Source organism: Schistocerca cancellata, chromosome 4 (assembly GCF_023864275.1).
Source record: "Schistocerca cancellata isolate TAMUIC-IGC-003103 chromosome 4, iqSchCanc2.1, whole genome shotgun sequence".
Lineage (NCBI taxonomy): Eukaryota > Metazoa > Arthropoda > Insecta > Orthoptera > Acrididae > Schistocerca > Schistocerca cancellata.
In genome coordinates this window covers 217292222-217317293 of record NC_064629.1, presented here as the reverse complement: position 1 = coordinate 217317293, position 25072 = coordinate 217292222, and the positions used below count along the sequence as shown (strand labels likewise).

Genomic DNA, 25072 nt, shown 5'->3' with positions numbered 1-25072 from the left:
AGTACATGGTGTACCCAGATCATAACCCACCCAAGTGCTGGTCATGTCCAATGGTACTTAACTTTGGTAATGTGACAGGAACCAGTGTATCCACTGTGGCACACCCATTGATAACTATAGTGATCACAAGCTACTACACATGCAAATTTAAGGGAAGCAACAGCATGAGGAAACAAGCAACGCAGGCCAGTACTAAAAACAGAAATTCAAGGTAAAAAGCAAGTACTTGTGGAAGAAAACAGAAAATTACATTTTACACTAGTTACAGCAATAGAAGCTTCAAATAATGCAGACATGTAGGCTTAATGAGGCAGCCTGAGAGTGGAAATAAAATTCTGCTGCTACTAAATTAAAATTTGATTTGCTTCAGAGAAAAAGGAAAAAGGTGAGCACTTAATGTATTGATGAGTATATGCATTCAGTTTAAGTTATCTATGAAATCAATGGAATGCCTGAAAGGGGGATATGCCTCCTCTTCTCCTGAAAATGAATCCAGTTTCTTAACCATTACATCATATCGCTCAGTAAGTTGTTGTAATAAACTGTGTCTCCATCCACAAAGAGAGACAGCTACACTGCAAGAGAAAAAACTAAGCAGCATCGGTTAAGAATAAGATCTATACCATACATAACTATTAAAATTACTAAAATAATTCCAATCAGTGCCACACAGTATTTAATGTCGAAGTTGGGATGATTTATAATTAGAGCTTTTTCAACATCACAAGCTAATTGAAGAAACATTTTATGTACTTCCTGCACATTGCCAGAAAAGCTGCTTTAATTCAAGGTTCTATCTCATTGTCACTTACAATTTAAGGAGGTGACAGGCTAGCTGCTAATTAACCTTAAACTGGATATTGCCTTGTGTATATAGCTGATAAATGAGGTAAAAACTAGAAGACTTTCTCACATCTCTATGACATAGGCATGGACTTTTTGGGATGGTGATTGCCTTGCTGGAATTTACGAGGGCTGTCCAGAAAGTAATGCACCACATTTTTTCTCTTCAACAATTCTTTATCAAATATAATGAGGATCACACACATGAAAGAATGGTGTTTTATCTACACATCTTATTTTTCCACGTAGTCTACGAGGGCTATCCACAAAGTACATTACGTTTTCGTTGGTGTCCATTAGGGGCGGGGCTAGCGCGGCCATCTTGGTGTCATGGCATTCCGCCGCTCAGTCGGCATCCTGCCGTGCTAGTGAGAGGTTCGTGCTGTACTCCGTTGAGTTACTGTGACAGTTTGAAATGTCATCGTTAATTGAAAATGCCGCGAAGTGTGAAGTGCGTGCTGTAATAAGGTTTCTGACTGCAAAAAACTGTACACCAATAGAAATATATCGGCAGCTTTGTGAAGTGTATGGGGACAACATAATCACTGAAGGTGGAGTGCGCCAATGGGTCATAAAATTTAAAAATGGCCGGACTAACGTTCATGACGAAGAGCGAAGTGGAAGACCCAGCGTAGTGACTGCCGAACTTGTCGAAAAAGTCGATGCCGCGGTCCGTGAAAACCGTAATTTCACAACAACGGAACTCTCTATGAGTTTTCCACAAATTTGACGAAGTTTGTTGCACAAAATCATTACCAAAAAGCTTGGTTACCACAAGTTTTGTGCAAGATGGATACCAAAAATCTTGACAGAGATTCACAAAAATCAGCGAATGGCTGCAGCGTAAACATTTTTGGACGCTTACGAGAAAGATGGCGACTCATTACTCGATCGCATCGTTACTGGTGACAAAACATGGGTTAAGCATGTGAACTGCCAGACAAAATTGCAGTCAACGCAGTGGGGGCACACAAATCCCCCCCCTCCCCTAAACCCAAGAAATGCATGCATACAATGTTGGCAAGGAAGGTGATGGCGACTGTCTTTTGGGGACAGAAAATGTGTGATTTTTGTGGATTTCCTGGAAAGAGGCACTACAATAAACTCTCAAAGGCATTGCCAAACTCTGCACAACCTCAGAAGAGCAGTACAAAACAAGCGCAGGGGAAAGTTGGGCTCAAAGATTTTGCTGATTCACGACAACGCCCGGGCCCACACGGAAGTTCTCGAATCTTTTAAGTGGGAGTTGTTTCCTCATCCGCCATACAGTCCCGACCTGGCACCGAGCGACTTCCACTTATTCGCAGCAATGAAGAAGTGGTTGGCTATGCAGCATTTTGATGATGACGCACAGCTTCAAGAAGAGGTAACCACGTGGTTGAAGGCGCAGGTGGCCGAATTTTACGACGAAGGAATTTCCAAGCTCGTCCATCGCTACGATAAGTGCCTTAATTTAAATGGCAACTATGTAGAAAAGTAGTATTTAAGTGTGGCTTTCATCTGTATATAATAAAAAAAATTCCAATACTTTATTTATTTTTAATTCCAAAACATAATGTACTTTGTGGATAGCCCTCGTACATCCTGTTCTATGGCCTTCCTCCAGCATGAAACAAGGGCATGTATGCCCTGTCAGTACCAATCCTTGTTCTGGTGGCAGAGCCAGTGCTTCACTGTGTGAATCATCTCCTCATCATCCTCAAAATGTCGTCCATGAATGGCATCCTTTAAAGGCCCAAACAAGTGGAAGTCTGAGGGGGCTAGTTCAGGGTTGTAGGGTGGATGGGATAACACTGTCCAAGTCTGTTTTACGATGTGTACAGCAGTCCTCAGACTTGTGTGAGGCCGAGCATTATCGCGTTGCACCAAAACATCTGCTGGGTTGCTGTGACGGCGAGGTCACCAAAAGCGTGTCTTGAATTTTGTTAATGTGTTGACATATGCTTCTGAATTAACAGTACTGCCTCTTGATATCACATCAATGACAATCACACCTTCACAGTTCCAGAACACGGCGATCATGACCTTATCAGCGGAAGCAGTTGCTTTGAATTTTTTCTTCTCTGGGAAGTGGGAATAGTGCCACTCCATCAACTGTTGTTTTGTTTTGGGCTCAAAATGGTGAACCCAGGTTTCATCACCTGTCACGATCCGGGACAAGAAGGCCTCTTCTTCAACTTCAAAATGTTGCAGCAAACCAAGACAAATTTTTTTTCTGTGCAATTTGTGATCCCCCACGAGACACCGCAGGACCCATCTTGAACACACTTTTGAATACCCACCAGTGTAGATAACTGCATCCACACTTCCTTTGCAGATTGACTGATGCAGTGCCAACTGCCGAGTCATAATGTGTCTGTCCTCGCAAATGACAGCTCACTGCAACATGTCAGGTATGACAGCCACGGATTGTCTCCCTGACTGCTGCAAATCGTGGAGCTCCACCAAACCATCTTCTGATGACCTCATCTTCCTTGCCCAACAAGTAACTGTACTTCTGTCGACAGCAGCTGCTCCACAGACTTTGCACAAGCGTTTGCTAATATTCCCCACACTTTCTTTCTGTGTAGAGAAATTCAATGATGGCAGCTGCTTGTAACATACATCACCTACAGATGCCATTTTGAAACTGTCCTGCAGCTACACTATCTGTCAGACGTGACAGAAACTTCAAATAATGTTTCACATTCGTAGCACTGTTTTTGGCTGAGAAAAAAAAAAATAGTACATTACTTTCTGGGCAACCCTCGTGACATCAGATGTGTGAAGAAGGAGTAGTATGATCAGGGACTTTTTCTAACCCAACAGCTGATCTCTTTCCACCCTTCTGCACCTCTTCTTCAGCTCTGTTTTATCTTTCAGCACCAAAGTGTAAGTATCCCTTTCTTGCTGCCTATTTGTTCAGTTTATCAGCATATTCCAATTTTTTTCTAACATAAACCCCTTTTTGGTGTGTGTGTTTTCACAATTTTAAAAGTAATCACTGCTTTTAATCTACATGTTTGGCAGAAATAACTTTGCCTTTCAGATGAGAAGTGATCTGTTCTATCAATTTCTGTTAATATGAATATATTTTTAATGTGAAAATTTAAACAGCTCATATGAATACATATTTTAATATGAAAATTTTAAACAGCAATTATGACAAAAGAAATTAATGTGGTAGTAGAGGTGACACAAGCTCTGTCGCCGTCACACGCAATACAGTAGTAGTACAACACTGGACTCTTAAGAGAACAAACACAAGCATTTGTGTTAATAAACAAAAGACAGAATACACAACTATAAAGAGGAAATGAGACTCAGCTATGTCATGAAAGCGGGCCTCAATGACACAAATGGAAAGGGGTTGGTGGAAGAACAAAGAGTGGTAGTGGCTAAAATTTGAACTGTCTGCCATATTACACAGAAACCAGTAACATTACAGAGTGTAGAGTACTGTTCACAGAAGTAATGGACACTTCTGAATCTAGCTGAAGAAGTCAAGCATTACTGTGTCACTTACCACAAACTGTACACCACATAAAAGTACTGTAGCGCTACTACCATTTTGTAGGCAAATCTATGGGAGTAGGGTGATAAAGCATTGCGGCAGCTGCTGGCAGCTTGCTGCTGGTGCACCACGCAGGCATTCTGACTACACTAACAGGGCTGTTTATCCACTGCAAGATAGGTCAGGATTGGATCTGCAAAATCTGCCACCCCAGCGATCGAATATGGTTCTTGTAGTACGAGCAACAGGATTTCTCCACTGAAGGGCTTCAGTGGTGTTGTCAAGAACTAGGCGAAGCAGCACATTGGCATATTAGGTGCTCTGCAATCCTGTATAAATAGCTGTCACTTTGTAACAGACTCATTCGGAGTCCAGTGGTATTACTAGGCTGTGGAGGCTACGCTGGGCAATGGGATGACATGAAGCCACCAGCAACAATCATGAGCTCAGGACTCTGTCGCAGTACCTGCCTCCTACACTATACCCATATTACAGACTTGGTACCACAGCACAACAGGCCCACTCCCTCAGCGAGCCAGGCTCCTGGCCAGGGAGGCAGTCGGTCGAGTCCCAGCCAGGCACAACAGCTGCCATCTTCCACCACCACCCAAGCAGGTGCAGCTGTACCTCCTGCCATCACCCACCAGGACATGGCTGACCGCCAAGGAGTCGACTACTGCAGCAAAAATTCCGGCCACCACCAAGTGCAGCTGACATCATGTGATTGTGGTGCAGCTCATGTGACTGGGTCACATGCCACATACTGGGCAGTAGAATCAGCAATCCTGAGCATGCATGTTGCAGGCAGCTGGCTGGGCACTGGCTGTCACCTTGCCATCCACATGGGCCCTGCCACGTGCCAACAGGGGCATGGTCGATACCCCGCATTGGAAGAGTGCAAATGACTGAGTAAAATAATGTGTTTATTTTGATAATTGTGTTTCTCTGGCTGCCACAGGCCTGCAACTCCACCACAACCCTTCTGCGTGCTTTCCTGCATCAAAGTCACCCCGACCACCCTGGGGTCGGCTTCTATTTGAGTGAAGTGGCAGTATCATCTTCGGTGGACAGCAAATCATTTGTTGACCACACAGCGTGATGTCTACAAAGCAGCCTCCAGAGGGGTGAGAGAAACTGTTGTTTATTATTGTGTGTGAGAGTCACACAGGCTCTAACTTGTAGGTTACTTTGGTTAGGTCAGAAGAACTACCTGATGTTTTTGAATTTCGGGTTGACTGAAGGGAGCAATACTTGGTGCCTATTAGATGTTTGCAGTGAAACCTACTACATGATTTTTGAGTGCTTACTAGACATAGTCTTTTATTTTAATAGCAGGATAGTGTAAAGTACCGTTGCTTCTATTGACCCTCTTATCGTACAAGCTTTCGTTTGTTTCTTTTGGTTAGAACAACTCAATGTGGGTTACACTATCAGCATGACAGCTCCTTACATTCCTGCAACAGATAGGGCAAGTACACCGTTCGTTTATGTTATATTTTTATGAACTTGAAATAGGAGCAACTTATTTTCTGTTACCTGTGTGGTTACTATCTAGAATACATTTCCGTCATCTTTGCTATGGTTAGGAACTGTGATTTCTGTATTCAGATCCAAGCTAAGTTGATGACCCTTTGCTCATAGGTCCAGGTACTGTTGGCTCCAGCCACATAGCTTGAGGCTGTTGCCAACAGTCATCACTGTGGGGAGCTAGATGTGGGGATTCGAGGGACATTAAACATGTCCCATGTGTCCATCAATCGGTCTACTACTGTGGCTGCCCTGGGTACAAACCGCGCTGAAGTTGACACCTCACCCATGGTCGAGTGGGAGGTCATTCCAAAGTGTGGCAGGCAGTGATAGACTTTCTAGGGAGAGAGCCGCAATCAGAGGGCTTCCACAGTTCATCTGGCGAACAGGGTTCTGGCACTACCTGTGGCTGACAAAATTCCTGAGTCAAGTGCAGCCATTTGCCCTGTTTCAGGGAAAGCCTCTCAGGCTGCAAGCACTGGGCAGTCACAGAGGGTGGAGTTACTAGTAGCTGGAAGCTGCAATCTACATGCAAATGGAGCCCCTTAGGGATATGGCTGCCAAGGAGGGGAAGGGATCCAGTGTACACACTGTGTGCATACTGGGAGGAGTCATTTCATATGTGGAAAGGTTGCTTCCAGATACCTAGAAGAGCACAGGGTGCAGCCAACTGCAGGTGGTGGCTCATGTCGGTACTAACAATGTGTGTCACTTTGGATTGGAAGAAATTCTTTTTGGTTTCGGGCAGCTAGTTGAAATGATAAAGACTGCCAGTCTTACATGTGAGATGAAAACAGAGCTCACTATCTGTAGAACTGCCAACAGAACTTACTGATATCTTTTGGTACAGAACTGAGAGGAGGATTTGAATCAGAGGCTCAGACGGTTCTGCAACCATGTATGCTGCAGATTCCTCAACTTGCACCATAGGGTCGTGGGTTTCCAGGATCCACTACACACAGGAAATAGCTACATAGGTAGCTGGGACTGTGTGGAAGGAACTTGGCTGCTGCTGCTGCTTCTTCTTCTTCTTCTTCTTCTTCTTTTAGGTTACAGGGTCTCAGGAAACTACAGAAAGGATGCCAGTTTAAAAGGGTACAGGGCATACACAGAATGAAGGTAGTTCCAGCAACAATCAGTATTGTAGTTGTAAATTGTAGTACCTGTGCTACGAAAGAACCAGAGCTCCAAGTACTGATAGAAACCACTGAACCTAAAATTGTTACAGGTATGGAAAGCTGGCTTAAGCCAGAAATAAGTTCAGCCAATTTTTTTTCAGAAGACCTGTGTTCAGAAAGGATAGATTAAATACAGTTGGTGGCGGAGAGTTTATTGCTATCGAAAGTAGTTTTTCCTGTAGTGAAATAGAAGCAGATAGTTCATGTGTGTTGGAATGGGTAGAGGTTATATTTGACAACAACAATAAGTTAATAATTGGTTCCTTTTACTGACCCCCTGACTCAGATGATATAGCTGCTGAACAGTTAAAAAAAACTTGAGTCTCATTACAAATATGTACCTCATTCATATAATTACAGCTGATGGCAACTTCAATCTACCCTTGATGTTTTGGCAAAAATTACATGTTTAAAGTCAGTGGTAGGCATAAAACATTGTCCGAAATCATACTGAATGCTTTCCCAGAAAATTATTTTGAAAGATTAGTTCAGGAGCCCACTTGAAGTGTAAACAGTTGAGAAAACATACTTAACCTCTTAGCAACTAATAATCCTAAGCAAATAGGGAGCATCATGATGTATACATGAATTAGTGACCACAAGGTTGTTGCAGTGAGACTGAATACTGTAACATACAAACCCTCTAAAAATCAACACAGAATACACCTATTTAAGAAAACAGATAAAAATTCCCTTGACATCTTCCTAAGAGACAGTCTCCACTCCTTCCAATTTGACCATGTTATCACCCACCAGATAAAGTTGAAATGCAAAGAAATAGTATCGACAGCAATAAAGAGACATATACCACATAAATTAATAAGAGATGGTACTGATCCCTTGTGGTACACAAAATTGGTCAGAACACTATTGCGGAAGCAACAAAACAAGCATGCCAAATTTTAAAGAATGCAAAACCCCAAAGATTGGCAGAGTTTTACAGAAGCTCGAAATTTAGTGCGAACTGAAATGTGAGATGCTTTTAATAGCTTCCACAACAAAACTCTGTCTTGAAATCTGGCATGAAAACCATGAGATATTCTGATTGTATGTAAAGTACACGAGCAGCAAGACACAATCAATACCTTCACTGTGTTATAACAATAGCGATGTTCCCAATGACTGTACTACTAAAAGCAGGAGTTACTAAACATGGATTTCCAAAATTCATTCGCCAAAGATGACAAAGTAAATATTCCAGGATTCAAATCAAGAACAACTGCCAACATGAGTAACATACAAGTACATATCATTGGTGTAGCAAAGCAGCTTATATCACTTAATAAAGGTAAGGCTTTCGGTTCAGATTGTATACCAGTTAGGTTCCTTCCAGAGTATGCTGATACAATAGCCCCATACTTGGCAATCATATATAACCACTCACTCATCAAGTGATCTGCACCTAAAGACTGGAAAGTTGGACAGGTTACCAATACCCATGAAAGGAAATAGGAGTTATCCATTGAATTACAGACTCATATCACTAACATTGATTTGCAGCAGGATTTTAGAACATATACTGTGTTCAAACATTATGAATTACCTCAAGGAAAACAATTTATTGACAAATAACGAACAGGAATGCATAAAATATTCTTCTTGTAGAACACAACTAGCTCTTTTTTCTCATGAAGTAATGAGTGCTATAGACAGGGGATGTCAAATTGATGGAATTCTTATGTTTTCACAAGGCTTTTGACACCATTCCTCCCTGGTGACTTCTAATCAAACTGCATGCCTATGGAGTATCATCTCACTGTGTGACTCGATTCATGATTTCCTCTTAGAAATGGCACAGTTCATAGTACCTGTTAGAAAGTCATAGAGTGAAACAGAAGCAATATTTGGCGGTCTCCAGGGAACTGTTATAGGACCCCAAGTGTTCCCGGTCCACATTAACGATTTACGAGAGAATCTGAGCAATTCTCTTCGATTATTTGCAGATGAAGTTGTCATTTACCAACTTGTAAAGTCATCAGACAGTCAGAAACTATTGTAAAATGGTTTAGAAAAGATATCTGCATGGTGTGAAGAGTGGTGACTGGCTCCAAATAATGAAAAGTGTCAATCCACATTAGTAGTAAAAGGAATCCACTAAATTTTAGTTACACGATAAATCACATGAATCTAAAGGCTGTAAATTCAACTAAATACTTAGGGATTACAATCATTAACAACTTAAAATTGGAATGATCACATGGATAATGTTGTGGGCAAAGCAAACCAAAGACTGCAATTTATTGGCAGAACATTTAGAAAATGCAACAGATCAACAGATCTACTAAAGGGACAGGTTACACTAAGCTTGTCCGCCCTTTTCTAGAGTACTGCTGTGCAGTCAGAGATTCACATCAGATACAATTGACAGAAGGCATCGAAAAAGTTCAAAGGAGAGCAACTTGTTTCCCATTATCGCAAAATAAGGGGCAGAGTGTTACAGATACGATATGCGAGTTGAGGTGGCAAACATTAAAACAAACGCTTTTTCGATGTGGCAGGATCTTCTCATGGAATTTCAAGCACCAGCTCTCTTCTCAGAGTGTGAAAATATTTTGTTGGCACCCACCTACATAAGGAGAAATTAGCATCATAATAAAGTAACAGAAATCAGAGCTCACATAGAAAGATTTAAGTGTTCGTTTTTTCCGAATGCTGTTTGAGGGTGGAATTGTAAAGAAATAGCTTGAAGATGGTTTGATGAACCCTCTGTTGGGCACTTAACTGTGAACTGCAGAGTAATCGTGTAGATGTAGATGCAATCTGCTCAGGCATATTGCACAGTGCAGAGAACCAGTATGAGATCACTATTGCGGTCAAGCTGCAAGGCAGTGCAAGCAGTCTAGGGGGTTAATGACGAAATGTAGTGTCTAATTTGATGACAATTTGTTGTGTGTGAGTTGTTATATATTTGTATTGTGTATAGAGTTCCAAGACAACACTAAGAATGCAGTTCCAAGTACATATTTTAAAAAAATGAGCACAAATGAAACGATCTGAAAGAAAAATCTCATGACAATAAAAAAGAAGGTCCTTGGGCGAACCAGTGGCACAGGAAAATGGGATGAAACTCCATGGTGGAATGACAGAACAAGAACTGCTGTCTTGAACAAAAACAACATGTTTAGAAAGTACTTCAGAGACCAGACTATGCAGGAACTATACACAATCACTAAGAATCAAGCAAGGCTAGTTGTTACAGAACAAGAGAAGTCGCTCAATAATTCAGCAAGAATGTTAATGGAAGTAAGGAAATGCTATATGGGATAGTGAAAAATAGAAAGAGAGACAAGGAACATTCCAAATATCTAACAGATAGTAATGTAAGTCTCATAACGGGCAGTGATGTGATCAAAAAAGCTTTGAAATCTTACTTTGATGAGCTGTTAAAAGTAAATTATGTACAGCATACACAAGTAGACAGTGTTGTACCCCATCCCTTTGACTCAAGGAGACAGACATAGCTTGGAATGATGTTGAATATGCCTAGAAATACACCAATACTGAAATAACTACAGAAGCAATCAGAGCCATGGGAGTTCTGGCAAAGCAGTGTATCTACAGACTCTTTTGTAAGACATGGGAAGAAGGAACAGTACCTGCTGATTGTAAAATGGGCATCATAATCACAGTTTTCAAGAAAGGCGATAGAAAGAAATGCTGTAATTATAGAGGTATCACTTTAACATTCCAAGTGGGTATAAGAAAGAGAGGGAAAGAATTAAATTGGAAATTTGTGGGAAGGTCTTATGGGATCAAACCGCTGAGGTCATCGGTCCCTAAGCTTACGCACTACTTAATCTAACTTAAGCTAAGGACAACACACACACCCATGCCAAGGGAGGACTCGAACCTGCGAACCTCCGATGGAGGGAGCTGCGCGGACTGTGACAAGACGCCTTAGACTGCACAGCTACCCCGCGCGGCAAAGAATTAACGAGTGTAAGATCAGACCCCTCATCGAAATAAAAACTCTTGGAGGTACAGTATAGATTCAGGAAGGGAAGATCAACAACTGATTTAAATTTTGTTCCCCACCAATTTATGGAAAAATACTAAAAACACAACCGAGACCTGTGCTTAGCCTTTCTAGATATAAAGAAAGCATTTGATGCAGTGAACAAGAAAAAAATTGTGAAACACTAAAGACAACTGGAATACAAGATGACAAGGTACACAGGATCAAGAATTTATACAAGGACAGCCACTGCACAGTGAAAACACATGAAGGGATGACTGAAACTTTGACATGCAATCTGGGGTAGGCAAAGTGGAGTTCAGTCTCCGCCTCTTTATTTCATTGGTTTAATGACAAAATCCATGGAAAATGACAACAAACAATCAGAGGTGAAAAACTGAAATTCATGTTGTTGGCAAATGGTAATGTCTGTGACTGAACTCTATAAAGATCTTCTATATCAAATTTACCCGGGCTAAAGCTGGTGAAGTATATGGTCTCACTTTCATTCTGCAGAAAAGTGAGATAATGGTCGTGAAAAGGTATGGACAACTAATGGGACATATCAAAATGGATGGGAAGCAGCTACAGATGATCCACCATTTTAAATATCTTGGTAGTGTTGTCTTCGATACTGGTTCAAGAAATCACTCACGGAATCCAAGCTGGTGGTAACTTCTATTGAACTGTCAAAGACCCAAGAAGGAACAATAAAGAAATGATAAAATGTAAGACAGTTATTTATGAAACCTATTACATTCCTTGCCCAACATATGGTTGTGAAACATGGGCTATGAGAAGTAAAGATGCCAGCATAATTCAGGCAACTGAGATGGGATCTGTCCATAGCATGGTTGGAAAGAGAAGGACCGATGGAATATGAAAAGTGGAAATCTGAAAAGAGCTCAAGTTGTAAGACTACAAGACAAAATAACCTCACAGAAGGTGACATGGACAGATATAGGCAACACATGGATGTTAACAGGATACCAAGAGTAAGATATGATTTAAAACTCTGAGATAAAAGACCAAGAAGAAAACCAAGATCCAGGTAAAGGGATATAAAGGTTTGGAACTGTAATCGGTGGAGAAGCCTCATTCGTCAACCCATCAAATAAGATCAAATGACATAGTATGACGTTGATAAACATTATGATTATGATTATTATGATGATGATATTGTATAGGATGAGGTTATTCCTGCTGCACAGTGGCAGTGTCAGAGACACAGGGTGTTTCAGAGCCAGAGGCAGCACATTTAGCGCAGCTGTTGGCAGATAACACACAGTTGTGTGGAAAAATTGTGTTAAGGATAAGCAATTCGCATCATTCCAGACATCAGAGCAGGAGGTGGGTCCAGATACCACCAGTATAATCAATTCCTTTTCTTGAAGGTCATCTTTCTTGGAGGACCTGCCAATGTCAGCAAGTATGGATGGTTGGCCCGACGCTCAGTTATTGCGGATGATGAGCTTATGATTGGTAGGAGATGTGAAGATTTTTAAGAGCTGTATCGGGGGCCACTGATGAATTGGGGGGGGGGGGGGGGGGGGACCAGTTGAACCAAGGGCTTCTGCAGAGGTATAAGAAACAGAAGAAGACAAGCTTTTCTTCGGAAGCAGTTGAGTACTCTTACGAAGTGGCATGTAAAACCTCGGAGGATTTTGCCTACAGGATAAATACAGGTGGTGAATGTGCACACATATGAGCTGGGGGGAAAATGACAAAAGTGGATAAAGCTTCACTGCCAGAAGCGAAGCACAGAGTGCTCGACGCTTTCCTGAGAGGTTTATCCCCTGATAACTCAAGAAGGGTATGCACAGGTACTCCAAAGAATCTACTTTTGGCTGTCACGCTAGTGCTGGAACTTGAGGAGATTGATGTGTCAACGGGTGCACTAGATAAGTGTGAAGTGTTGTGCAGAAATGTGAGATGTTACAAATGTAGATGAACAAGGCACGTGCAGAGGAAGTGCTACCCTAACAACCTCAGTAGATTAAAAGTGATGAGTACCAGCAACAGAATATTGGCAACAGTAAGAGAGATGGGCAAGAAGGAAATAAGCAGCCATTAAGCACAAGAGGAAACCCGAAGTCCACCAAAAGCCATTGCTGTTAGATGCAGCGAATATGTATGCAGAGGCAGAATGTGTAATAATAGGTGTTGTAGGAGGCAAAATGCATAGGTTTTGATGCACACAAGTGTCAGAGGCCAGTAGCAACCCACTGGGTTTGAGGTAATGGAACCCATCATGCTCTAGCTTGTGTAGGCTGGGGGATATTGATGTAATGGCATTGGAGTCAGTGGAGATAGATTTTTAGGTTGAGGACGTCTAGCTTAAGCAGTTTGTGGAAGTAGTGTCTCATGTGAGAGACGGTTACTGCATGATCCTATGGTTAGCTGTTTTGTATCAACATCAGTCCAAAACCAACCTCTGGCAATATGCAGTGGAACTTAGCATGATAATATTCCAGCTAGGGGAAGCTGTCACCAATGTGAGAGCTGTCACAAAATGCATCTACTGTACTGGACGATCCAAGAAAACTGCATGCAAATACACTATGGTTTGATTCGTATGGCTGTGTGCCAGGTGGCACCGGGAAATCACTTTGGGTGAGAGTAGAGCCGGACTGACAGTACAACGTGTGTAACAGAGCCATGGGGAAGAATGATGTATTACATTCAATGAGCAATTCTGATAAAGGAGACGCATACAGGGGAAATACAGCAGGAAGGTAATTCCTGTGAGTCTGGATCATTTTGATCCCAAAGTTGTAAAGCGACGAAGGGGATGTTGGGAGCAAATCTGGACATTTCAGAGGATGACTGGTGCACAGAGGGTGTAAACCATTGGCAGCAACAGGCCGCTACTAAGGCTGCATTATGTAAAAAGGTAAAGAACCTGAAGGGACTCAGAAAAGTATGAATGGAAAACTTACTGTTGGAGACTGAAGACCCGTTTTTGACGGAGAATGAAGCACTAGTGTACTGTAAACCTCATTGGACACACTGATATTTCCAACCAATTATGAAGGATTTCATTAACCAGTAGCTAGATGAAGGAATTATAGAGGACAGCACTAGTCCATGGGAAGCAGGTGTTGTGATGGTGTACAAATAGTCTATGGGTAGTTCTCAGAAGTAGAGGTTCTTCTGTGACTGCTATCATCTTAATACTAAGAGAGTGACTGATGCATACCCTGTACCTAATGTCATGGAGACCATCGATAACTTGGGGTAGCGCTAGTATTTCTCTACCATGGATTTAAGAAGTAGGTACCATCAGCTGGAGGTGGTTCTGAGGAACTGACTGAAGACTGCTCTGGGTACCCTGGCATCATTACCACTATCGATGGATGCCACTCAAGTTGAATGCTCTTGCAATGTTTTGGTGATTGCTGGGCAGCACATTGAGGGGGTTGAAGACCCACCACTATCTAGTCTACCCAGGATGATATTGTTTTCTTGATATTGTGTTCTTGGAAGACAAGGAGTATCATATGCTAAAACTAAGGGAAGTATTTAAGAGGTTGCAGGGTGCACATCTGACACTGATTGTGGAAATGTGTCATTTTGTTTTAGGGGATGTAGTTTACTTAGGGCATAGAATTTGCAAAGACGGGGTGAAAACAGATCCATGACGGGTACGAGCAGTAAAAGATTCCCAGTTCTAAATTTGAGAAGGGAGCTACTGTCATTTTTGGGACTCTCAAATTATTATAGGAAATTAGTGAGGGGGTCTGCTTATATAGCGCAACCACTCATGCAGCTGTTGAAAATGGATACAAAATTTGCATGGATGGAGGATTGTCAAGCCACATTTGACAGGCTGAAAAAAACTTTAAAGTTGAGTCCACTTTTGATTTTTCCCAGATTTTCAGAAGAAATTTTTACTATCGTGTGTCTAATCTAACCATTTTGTGGTGTATTTTGAGTCACGAGGTTATTGGTGATAAGCATCCTGTGGCTTATGCATCAAGACAACTGCATAGAACAGAAAAGAACTATTCTCCTACACAGAAGGAGATGCTGAGCCTCATATATGGAATCCATATTTTTGGTGTTACTTTATGGGAAGCGATTAAAGGAAGGTGTGGAGTGACAAACCTATGGGTGGTTGAGACGTATTGGTGGAAAGAAAGGAAGGGATTTATGGATCAATATGTAAAAAAGAAATTGTGCAGTGGGCACAGCATGAGGACTTGAGTCACAAGAGAATACCATTGCAAAGATTGCTGGACGCATCAAAGCCGTTAGAGATGATTGAAGTGGATGTGTTTTAGTACCATTTAACTGGACTTCATAAGGAAATCATTTTGTTTTAACAATACGACATCACTTTTCTTGGTATGTTAAATTGATCTGGTGAAAGAATTATGTTATTCGTTGTGTGTTACATATCCTGTAAACTAACTCGTTCCACATCATTTTGGTAAAATAATCTTTCAAATGATCTCTATAGATAATACATCTAACTGTCTGAGGTATATTATGGAACCTAAACATTACTACCACTAAGCAGGATTACACTGGATTTATTCCATGTATGAACTGCGGTAGTGATAGCAAAATACTATGAGCAGAGTTTGCACACAAGGTCAGAGAGAGAGTGGAACTGAGAGGTAGTGGGTTGTTGATTAATGGGACAGCATGTGACATAACAGGGCCACCATTCCAGTTTCCAAATGGTCAAGAGGACATCCAAGTCAAACATAGCACGGTAACAGATGTACTGGCCACATGAAGCACAATATGTACCTCCAATATGGAATTTAACCTTCTTCAATAACACACTGAAAATATAACTGACCCATTCCCTGAATCAACCTAAAGCCACACACAAGGAGGACAGATTTCAGCAGAGCAGTTGATGCACCATGTGGTGCAGTACACGGACGGTTGAGTTGAGCAAGTGTCACTTAAAGAGTGTTGCAAGATATATTGCCGTAGTGGCTCTAACTCTGTTGTATGTATCCTTTTTATCCACGTAAGGTGGATAGTTGTACATCACCGCAATGTGCAGGATACACAGATACTGGTAGACTGGATCCCTAGGGCTTCAGAGTTGTGTATTGATGAGAAATACATTCCCTAGAGCTTAGGAGCATATGTGGTCACAGAACGAGCTGTGAGGATACAATAAGAGAATTCCCAAGGGTGCATGACTACCAGGATAAAAAAGTAATGGCATAATGTTAAGTGGAGTTTTAAATAAGTAGCCAGTAACATAGGTTACATGTGGTCTTTGAACCATGTATTATAAGCCACCAGACACTATAGTGGTGGAAACTTGTTCTGTAAAAATGTGACTCGATGTTCACTGAGTGTGGGAATCCCTGTTGCAGACTGGTTCTAAGTGGAAACCCAGGTCTTCACTCAGAAGGGAAGTGGTGTGACGCCACTACTATTTTGTGCGCATATCTACGGCAATACTGTGGTAATGTATTAAAGCAGCTGCTGGCAGCTGGCTAGAGCATGGAGTTAGCATTGGACTGTTTATCCATTGCAATATGAGTTGCTAAGCTTCTCCAAACCTGCTGAGCCAGTGGTAAGATACTGTCCTTGCAGTACAGGAAAGGGAATTTCTCCATTGACAGGCTTCAGTGGTGAAGAACGTGACTGGAAGCGGCACACTGGCATAACAGGTGCACTACTATCCTGTATAAATAGCTGTCATTTTGTAGCAGAATGATTTGTAGCCCTGCAGTACTACTAGTACCTGGAGTCTATGAGGGACAAGGAGATGACATGGAGCTGTAAGGAGCAGTCACAAGTTCAGACCTTCGTCCCACCACCTGCCTCCTGCACTTGGTGCCATGGTGTGACAAGGCTATGCCCTATCCCAGGCCCACTTCATGAGTGGGCTTGACTCCTGTCCGGGTGGAGGGGGGGCAGGGGGAGGCAGCAATTCCAGTACCAGACCAACAGCTGCTTTCCCCAACAACCAGAAAGGATGCCGCCACACCTCTCGCCATTGCCCACAGGAATACAGCTGTCCATCAAATAGCTGCAAGGATTCTGACCACCCATGAGCGTTGTCACAACATGTGCTTGTGACACAGCTCACATAACCATATCGGGCACTGGTGCCAGCAATCCCTGGCGTGCGTTTCAAAGCCAGCCAATTGGGCACTAACTATCACCTTGCAGGCCATACAGCCCCTGCCATATACCGAGAGGGGCATGGTTGCTTACCGGAATTGGAAGAGTACAAATATCTGAGTAAAATAAAGTGTTTATTTTGATAGCCATGTTCTGCTGGGTCAACCTGCAAACCTGCCATAACTCTCCACCACCCTACATCCTGCATTGAAGCCATCCCACCATCCCTGGGGCCAGTTTCACCACAACAAATCTAGCTCTGTCTCATTCAAAGGATTTCTGTCATGGAAAAGGCACCTGCATGACATGGAGCCAAGGGTGGAATAACAGTGGGAAATACCTGAATATTACAGGATTCTGTGCAGTGACTTTGTCGGTTGATGGTGTAAATGACAGACTGGTAAGAAACTGCACAACAGCAGCATTTGGATCAAATACTACTTTCAGCAATCATTATTTGTTTTACTGCTAGGGTGATATTCTGAAGATCACTGCAGGTTCTTGGCATGAGATATGGCCAGTTTTCTCACAGTGTTCATTTCATCCTTGCCATAAACTTTCAATGGGGCTGAGGTACGGTGCAAGAGGAGAACAGTCAAGATATCTCATTCTTTTCTGCAGGCCACTTGCGCACCACAGCTGGCCTGAGTATTGGAGATTGATTCTACCAGAAACAAATTAATATCACTGAACATACACTCATGTTGTAAAAAAAAACACAGAATACTCTGAACAACTAGAGATAGGCTGTTCATATTCACAGAATAATGTACATGAGTATGTTCTGCAGAAATGATTAGCATTTCAGTCACCTCGGTTCAACACGTGTCCTGTTACCTAGTAGGCACAGGGTCCACCACAGGCCCTGATAACTTGTTCCCTATGTGATAGCATCAACGCATAGAAGGCATGAATGGTGTCCTGTGGTATAGCTATCCACGCTGCATTCACCAGGTTCCAAAGTTCATCTGTGGTGGTTGGCATTGAGTCACAGCACTGAGCTATCATTTCACCATATTCCACACATTTTCGATTGGCCACAAGTCTGATGATCTGGCGGGCCAGGGGAAAAGGCTCACATCCTGTGACACTGAGGAGGCAAGTATTCATGCAGCAACATGTAGTAGTCGTACATTGCCTTGCTGAAAAATGGTGGCTGGGGTTTTGTGCAGAAAGAGTATGGTTACAGGTCACAGGACGTCATTCATGTAGGTCACAATGGTCACAGTGCCTTGGACACAAACCACATGTGATTTGTGATTGCACCTAATAGCACCCCACACCATAAGGCTTGAGCTGGTGCTGTATGTCTTTTGCAAATGCAGTCAGTGTGATGCCACTCCCCTGTCTATGGCGAACCAAAATGTGGCCATCATTTTCAAAGAAACAGAACCTAGATTCATCCAAAAACGCTACCAGATGACATTCCTGTCCCAATTACATCATTCCACAAACCATTGTCATCTAGCATGATTCTGCACATTTGTCAAAGGTACGCAGAGAAGTGGATGATGCACACGTAACCCATGCCATAATAAATGGCAACGAACTGTCACCCCTGATAGTGTACAATGTGTTACACTGTTGCATCAGAGTCTAGCAGGATGCAAATCTGTCCTGCAATGCCATTCGGATGAGGTGTTGATCTTTTCGGGCCATGGTCTGGCTGGTGCAATCTGACCCATCTTGTCATGTTCTAAGGCCTTCCGTGAACCATTCTGCACACACCCGTTGCACTGCCAAAACACTTCGTCCTACACAAGCAGCAATTTGCTAGATGGATGCGTCACATTCTCTCATTCCAATTATGTGACCTCTTTCAAACTCACTGATTTGGCAGTACAGTTCACGTATATGTTTGTGAGGCATCCTGCACATCTGCTTAAGTCACATTGCTACATTACCTTAAGTTTATATCAACAACAAGTGCCGTAGACACAATTTAAGAGGGGGTGATGTTGTGCAGTGATACTGATGTTGATCTTGAACCTGTGGGCCAACATGGTTCAAAATGCTAATCATTTCTGCAGAATGTACTAATGTACATGTCCTGTGAATATCTATGGTCGTTCGAGGCGTTCTGTTTTTTTTCTGAAGATGAGTGTAGTAGTTTCACAGTGATGGGTTTATAACACTGGCCATCTATCCTGTAAAGCATCTCTGATCTACAGTAACACATTCAGCCTCAAACTGTCACAGACACATAGCCACTATAAGATGACTTGCAGATAGATTTGGGATTACAAAGGACATCATGTGACCTATGTATTCATACTAGACCATCATCTGCTACAAAAAATACTGATTCATCATAAGATACTTATTTTCTGCTTGTCACAATAGATATTTTTCTCAGCACACACTAATCGGGAGAGTTGGTGATCATCACAAAGCTTCCCCTTGAGATCCGCACATTTGCTTTGTATTCCAGCCTCCTGAAGTTGACATTGAACCATGCCAACAGACCCATGAAACACAGTATGCTTCACGATTGAAAACATGGTCTGTTGTAGGCTGTATATTAATGTATTTTATTTAATTTGTGCAATTAGCTAATTTCAACCTTACGTCATTTTCAAGTACCTGAAACTGAAATACAGCAACATGGAAGAGACTTAACACTGACTGCATGCATCACTATGTAGATATAAAACATTAACTGACCACATAATCACAACAAATTACAAAATGACAAGTATGTCGAATCATGCCAACATGAATAATGATGTATGGACTTTCTCCACTTAAAATACTTGATGAAATCATATATTTTATATGAATTACTCTGTCAGTTAATGTTTTATATCTACATAGTGATGCATGCAGTCAGTGTTAAAGTCTCTTCCATGTTGCTGTATTTCAGTTTCAGGTACTTGAAAATGAAGTAAGGTTGAAATTAGCTAATTGCACACATTAAATAAAATACATTAATATACAGCCTACAACAGACCATGTTTTCAATTGTGAAACATACTGTGTTTCATGGGTCTGTTGGCATGGTTCAATGTCAACTTCAGGAGGCTGGAATTCAAAGCAAATGTGAGGATCTCAAGGGGAAGCTTTGTGATGATCACCAACTCTCCCGATTAGTGTGTGCCGAGAAAAATATCTATTGTGACAAGCAGAAAATAAGTATCTTATGATGAATCAGCATACATCCATACATAGTCACCCATTACTCATTACATACTATACAATACACCAGTTAAGACTGGTACATCAGCAATTAATGAAATGTATCTCTCTAAATGTTTTATGAAATTTGTAGTTATTTTATGAATTACTTCCCACGTACTGTACAAAAATTTTAATACATTTGTTTGTATGTCCTTCCATCACTGATTACTTAGTGTACAATATATGAGTTAATATGGTACACCAGCAAATAATGCAATGTATCTCTTTGACATTGCTATAGACAGTTCTGTGATGTCAGCTGTAAATTTCTGCAGTGTGCTCAGGAACACCATGCCATGCAGCGGCTCTGATGCCTTCTGATCAACATCCTCCACAACAGAATGATGCAGTCATGAATAGCCCAATGACGATGAAGCATAGCACTTGAATAAAGCAGCTGGACTCAGAGTGAGGTGATTCAGGTATCTGACTTTGAGTTATATACTGTCACTGGCTATTACAGAATGAATGGTGCATTGACAGATGCAACTAAGTGCATTAGACTGTCAGTTACTGAAGCTGAATGGTGTCACAAAATGTGGGAATAACATCTAATGTGATAAATTACTCAACAATTAGTTTCCCCTTCTGCTAAGGTGCTCCTACAAGGAAGTCAAGCAGTTTCATCTCACTAAATTTGTCCACATTGTATTTTGGACACTAAACCTTAGTTTTCAAAAAAAACTGAGGCCAGCAGTTACCACGTTTGAGCTCTTTCCTACTTCAACAAGTTGGCACAGTAATGAGAACATTAGTTGCTGACTGGAGTGTAGTGCAGCAAAATCACTGTGCTTATGGTTTTTTTCCCATGTCAATTACTATAGGTATAAAACTTGAGAGCAACTTTACTTTGTAAAACAGTCACAGGATAATATAAAAATATAAACAGGAATAATACAATATGTGGTCATACATAATCATAACACATATTGTTTTGTATTATCACTAAGAAAGTTCCTTACCATTAACCTATTCAGCAAAGATGCATTTTCATGAATATAATCCAAGTTTCTTTTCCAGTGACTATTATGCAAAAGGAATGTGCATGCACCCAAATGTCTTTTTTTCAATATACATGGTGTAGAAAATTTTTGTGTTTTGAATGCTTTCATGACATTTATTACCAGCTGCACTGTTAAGAGGAAGTTCAGGAAGAGACTGCCTGAATGAAAATATGGAACACTTTGTTTTATGATCACTTTTTTTTTAAGAATTAAAGCCCAATGAACTGAATCCTTCTACAAGAGTTACTTTTGAGTGGTATCCAATAAATATGTTACAGCACACTGAAATCAGTGGGTTATCCTGTGTAGTCTCCTCCTATCAGAATTCTATAAAATAATCATGAGAAAACCTCAATGTTTCTGTTGCTACGTAGATTGAATAATCAACTTTTGATTATCTTCATCTTTCTTCTAGGCTACAATGAAATTAATTTATTATTATGATAATTTTTTCCAGAAGTCAGAACCATCCTATACATGAGGGCTACCAGTAAACATTGCCACTAGTTTTACCATACTTGCCACCTCAAGTGACCCCTAATTGATTTACAACATAAAAACACTTACACCTACTGAAGAAAATTAACTGCATAGCTCCTTTAAATAGAAAGCCATTCAACTACAGCAAAAATGAGCAAAAATTTCCCTATTCAAGAGTCTGTGTGTTGTCCTACAGATAATAACGGTGAATTCTATTTGCAGAAAGGTATTTTCTTCTACGAATGTGTCAGGAATACACTTTTGGTGTTGTCAAGTGTACATTCACAATGCCTTGAGAGATTATCTGCCACACAGTAATTCCATCCAGTGTGAATGGTGGTCTGTTCTCTCTATAAGCATTTATATTATATTCAAGAATTTCCATTACCTGTATAAATATTTCATGAATCAAATGTATGTGTAACAACAGAACTTGAATATTCAGAGAAAATAAATTTTCTGTTGGTGCTTATGAGTTAACTGATTCCATGTCAGGTCCTTCTTGTTGTAAGTGGAGACATATGCGAAGAAACCTTAATGATATGTAGTTCTGGCTGATTGCTCTGGAAATCAACCTTAGATAATCTCAATTTCAGAATACTGTGAAAGCTTCACTGTCATAATCTTACTAGGTTAAAATAAAAATTACCCCTCAGACTCTTACTTTTTTTGCTTCTTTGTTGTCTCCTGAATTGCTGCAATAGCAGTCTGAGCCGCACCAGCCAGCTCTTTGCCTATACTGAATTCATGAGCATGGACACCTATGTTTATGGCCTCATACGAAGCCTTCAGGCTTGCAGTTCGGCGTCCCTGCTGCATCTGCAGGTAAAAGCACAATATCACCTTAAAATGATTCTTTCACACAAGTACACAAAATATATAAAACATAATTAACAAAACACAACATGTTTAAATTACTCTATCTTCCCTCATCCATTACATTCTATTGTTCACTTCATCCTAGAGAGTCCTAATAAAGGAGTTTTCCTGCCAGAGAACTTCATGACTGATGAAGGCGATCTACGTCACAGTGGATGTGTTCAATCTGAACTAAATAATGTAATTACACTGTTGAAAGGTGATGCAATGTATTAAAAAACCTCACTCATGGAGAGAGAATTTGTTTCTGCTGCAATCACTTTCTTATTAGCCAGCCTGAAGCACAGAGTGACATTATGAAAATTATTATGTCTATGGGTTATGAAGCATTACAGTCACCAGTGAAGAAGAAATAAAAGAGGAAGAGGAGGACCTCCAAAAACGTTGTACAAATTAGAAATTGATTTATATTCTAGTCCTGAAGTACCTGAATTGAAGCTTGATCGAAAAACTTAGTTTGGTAATTCTCCTGATTTTCAAACTGCATCCAAATTACAAATAAAACAAAGTGACATTCATTGATGCTCTGGCTAATTCATGTTACAATAACAACAACAATAACAATAACAATAATAATAATAATAATAATAATCCCCTGTTTATGCACTAGTGACAGAAAATAAAACATGAGAGGGTGAAACACATTATTTTTTAGATACAGAAGCCAAATTGCAGAAGAATTATGAACCACACTTTATACTTTTATACTACCAGAAATCATTAAGCAAATCTGTAGAATGAACTGATTATTATTGGTCTGGCAGAGTTGCCACCCCAAGTGTTGCCACCCCAGGTGTGATGATTTGACAGTTTTCCACACATCTCCTGGCAAATGTTGAACTGCTTCCCTATCTCCATCTCAAAAACCATGAGACACAAATAGTTGAAATATGAATTCCAACAGGAAAAAAGTTCACAAATAGATGGTGCACACAATCTTCCTCCCATAGGATAATTTATATTAGTGGGCGTAGGTACAGCATCCAGGCACAGAATTAAAATTACAATAAACGCCAAATCGTGTAAGAGTGATTGCTGATGATTAGTGATGCCTGCCATGGAAAGGGTTGGGGAAGGGTGACTGATAGCTAGTAAGGAGAGGAAACAAGTGCCTGGGACAGGAATGCTGTACAGATGAGCTAAAACTGGCCGTGGCTAGGGAAGTTGTGCATGGAGCACTATGTCTTGGATAAGCGGATTGGGACGGGGAGATAGATCAGAGGAAGATGGAGAGTGTGTAGAAGAGTGTGTCAGCGCAGGATGAGGGAAGTTACTGTCATGGGCCGTGGGAGGAGGTGGGTGTGGGGCATGGTGTAGTGGAGGGTGAGGCCAGGACGGCTATAAAATCCAAGGATATGTTGCAAGAACAACTGCCATCTACACAACTCAGAGAATCTGCTGTTGTGGAGATGGATCTAGATGCCATGGCTTGTGAGGCATGCTGTGGGCAGCAGTGTTTTCTGCCACTGGATGGTCAACTCTGCTCTTAGTCACAGTTTGGAAGTGGCCATTCATCTGGGTGAACAGCTGGTTGGTGGTTGTGTCCAAACACAATTTCAAATGAAAATGTTATAGCTACCAACTGATAAGGACATCAAGATCATTAACTTTCATCATGTAAATATAAGGTGTGCACGCACGCACACAACGCGCGTGCGTTACTACCTGTTGGGTTGCAGCTATAGCCTGAGAAGCAGCAGCTGCAATAGCATTTCCACCTGCTCCTATGTGACCTAAATTGTATCCCACATTCGATGTATTTGCAGGAGTAGTAGAAGGAGTCACTCTTCCTGAAACTGTAGCTGACTGACGTGGGTCTGGAACTGGTAACGATTTTTCAACACACATTCTTTTCTCTGCTGCATGTGCCGTTGACACTGATTCACGTTTCTTTTCTGTGGAAAGATAAGCGGATATCAATTTTATCTTTTAAATTTGTAACATACATGCAGAAATATTTTTTTATTGTTTCATATAATATGATATACTGTTGAGGATGATGACAATAAAGTGAAAGAAAGGATAAAATGGAGTATCACTCATTACAATGTGAACCAGTCTGCGAACAAATTACTGAAGTCAGGTCAACATACAATACAGCGTTTCCCAGGAGAAATGGTTAATATTGAGGACAGAAATGTGACAGGAATGATCTATCAAAGCAAAAAAAGTCTAGTAAACATGGGCTCTAAAATACATGGCTTAAGGGTTATGAGCACTACTTCACCTGAAACAAATCTCTTCTACTGCAAGCTCTCTTTTTTTTTTTTTTTTTTTTTTTTTTTTTTTTTTTTTTTTTTTTTTTTTTTTTTTTTTTTTTTGTATCTTGACCAAAAAAAGGGAAAAATATTCAGTAAACATGAGCTCTAATATGCATACCTTAAGAGCTATTAGCACTTGTTCATCTTCGCTACATGAAACACATCTCTTCTAT

At 41.0% G+C, this 25072-nt stretch overlaps 1 protein-coding gene across 2 annotated transcripts in view; it reads right to left on the bottom strand.

Moving 5' to 3' along the window:
* The window catches only part of LOC126184632 (inhibitor of growth protein 3), a 172336-nt gene that overhangs the window by 2492 nt on the left and 144772 nt on the right, over positions 1 to 25072 (bottom strand). For both annotated transcript variants that reach the window (XM_049927103.1, XM_049927104.1), the window contains 2 exons: positions 24304 to 24533; positions 22424 to 22578 (listed from right to left, as the gene is read on the bottom strand). In XM_049927103.1, the coding sequence (XP_049783060.1) occupies positions 22424 to 22578; positions 24304 to 24533 (385 nt within the window). The remainder of the gene's footprint in view (positions 1 to 22423; positions 22579 to 24303; positions 24534 to 25072) is intronic.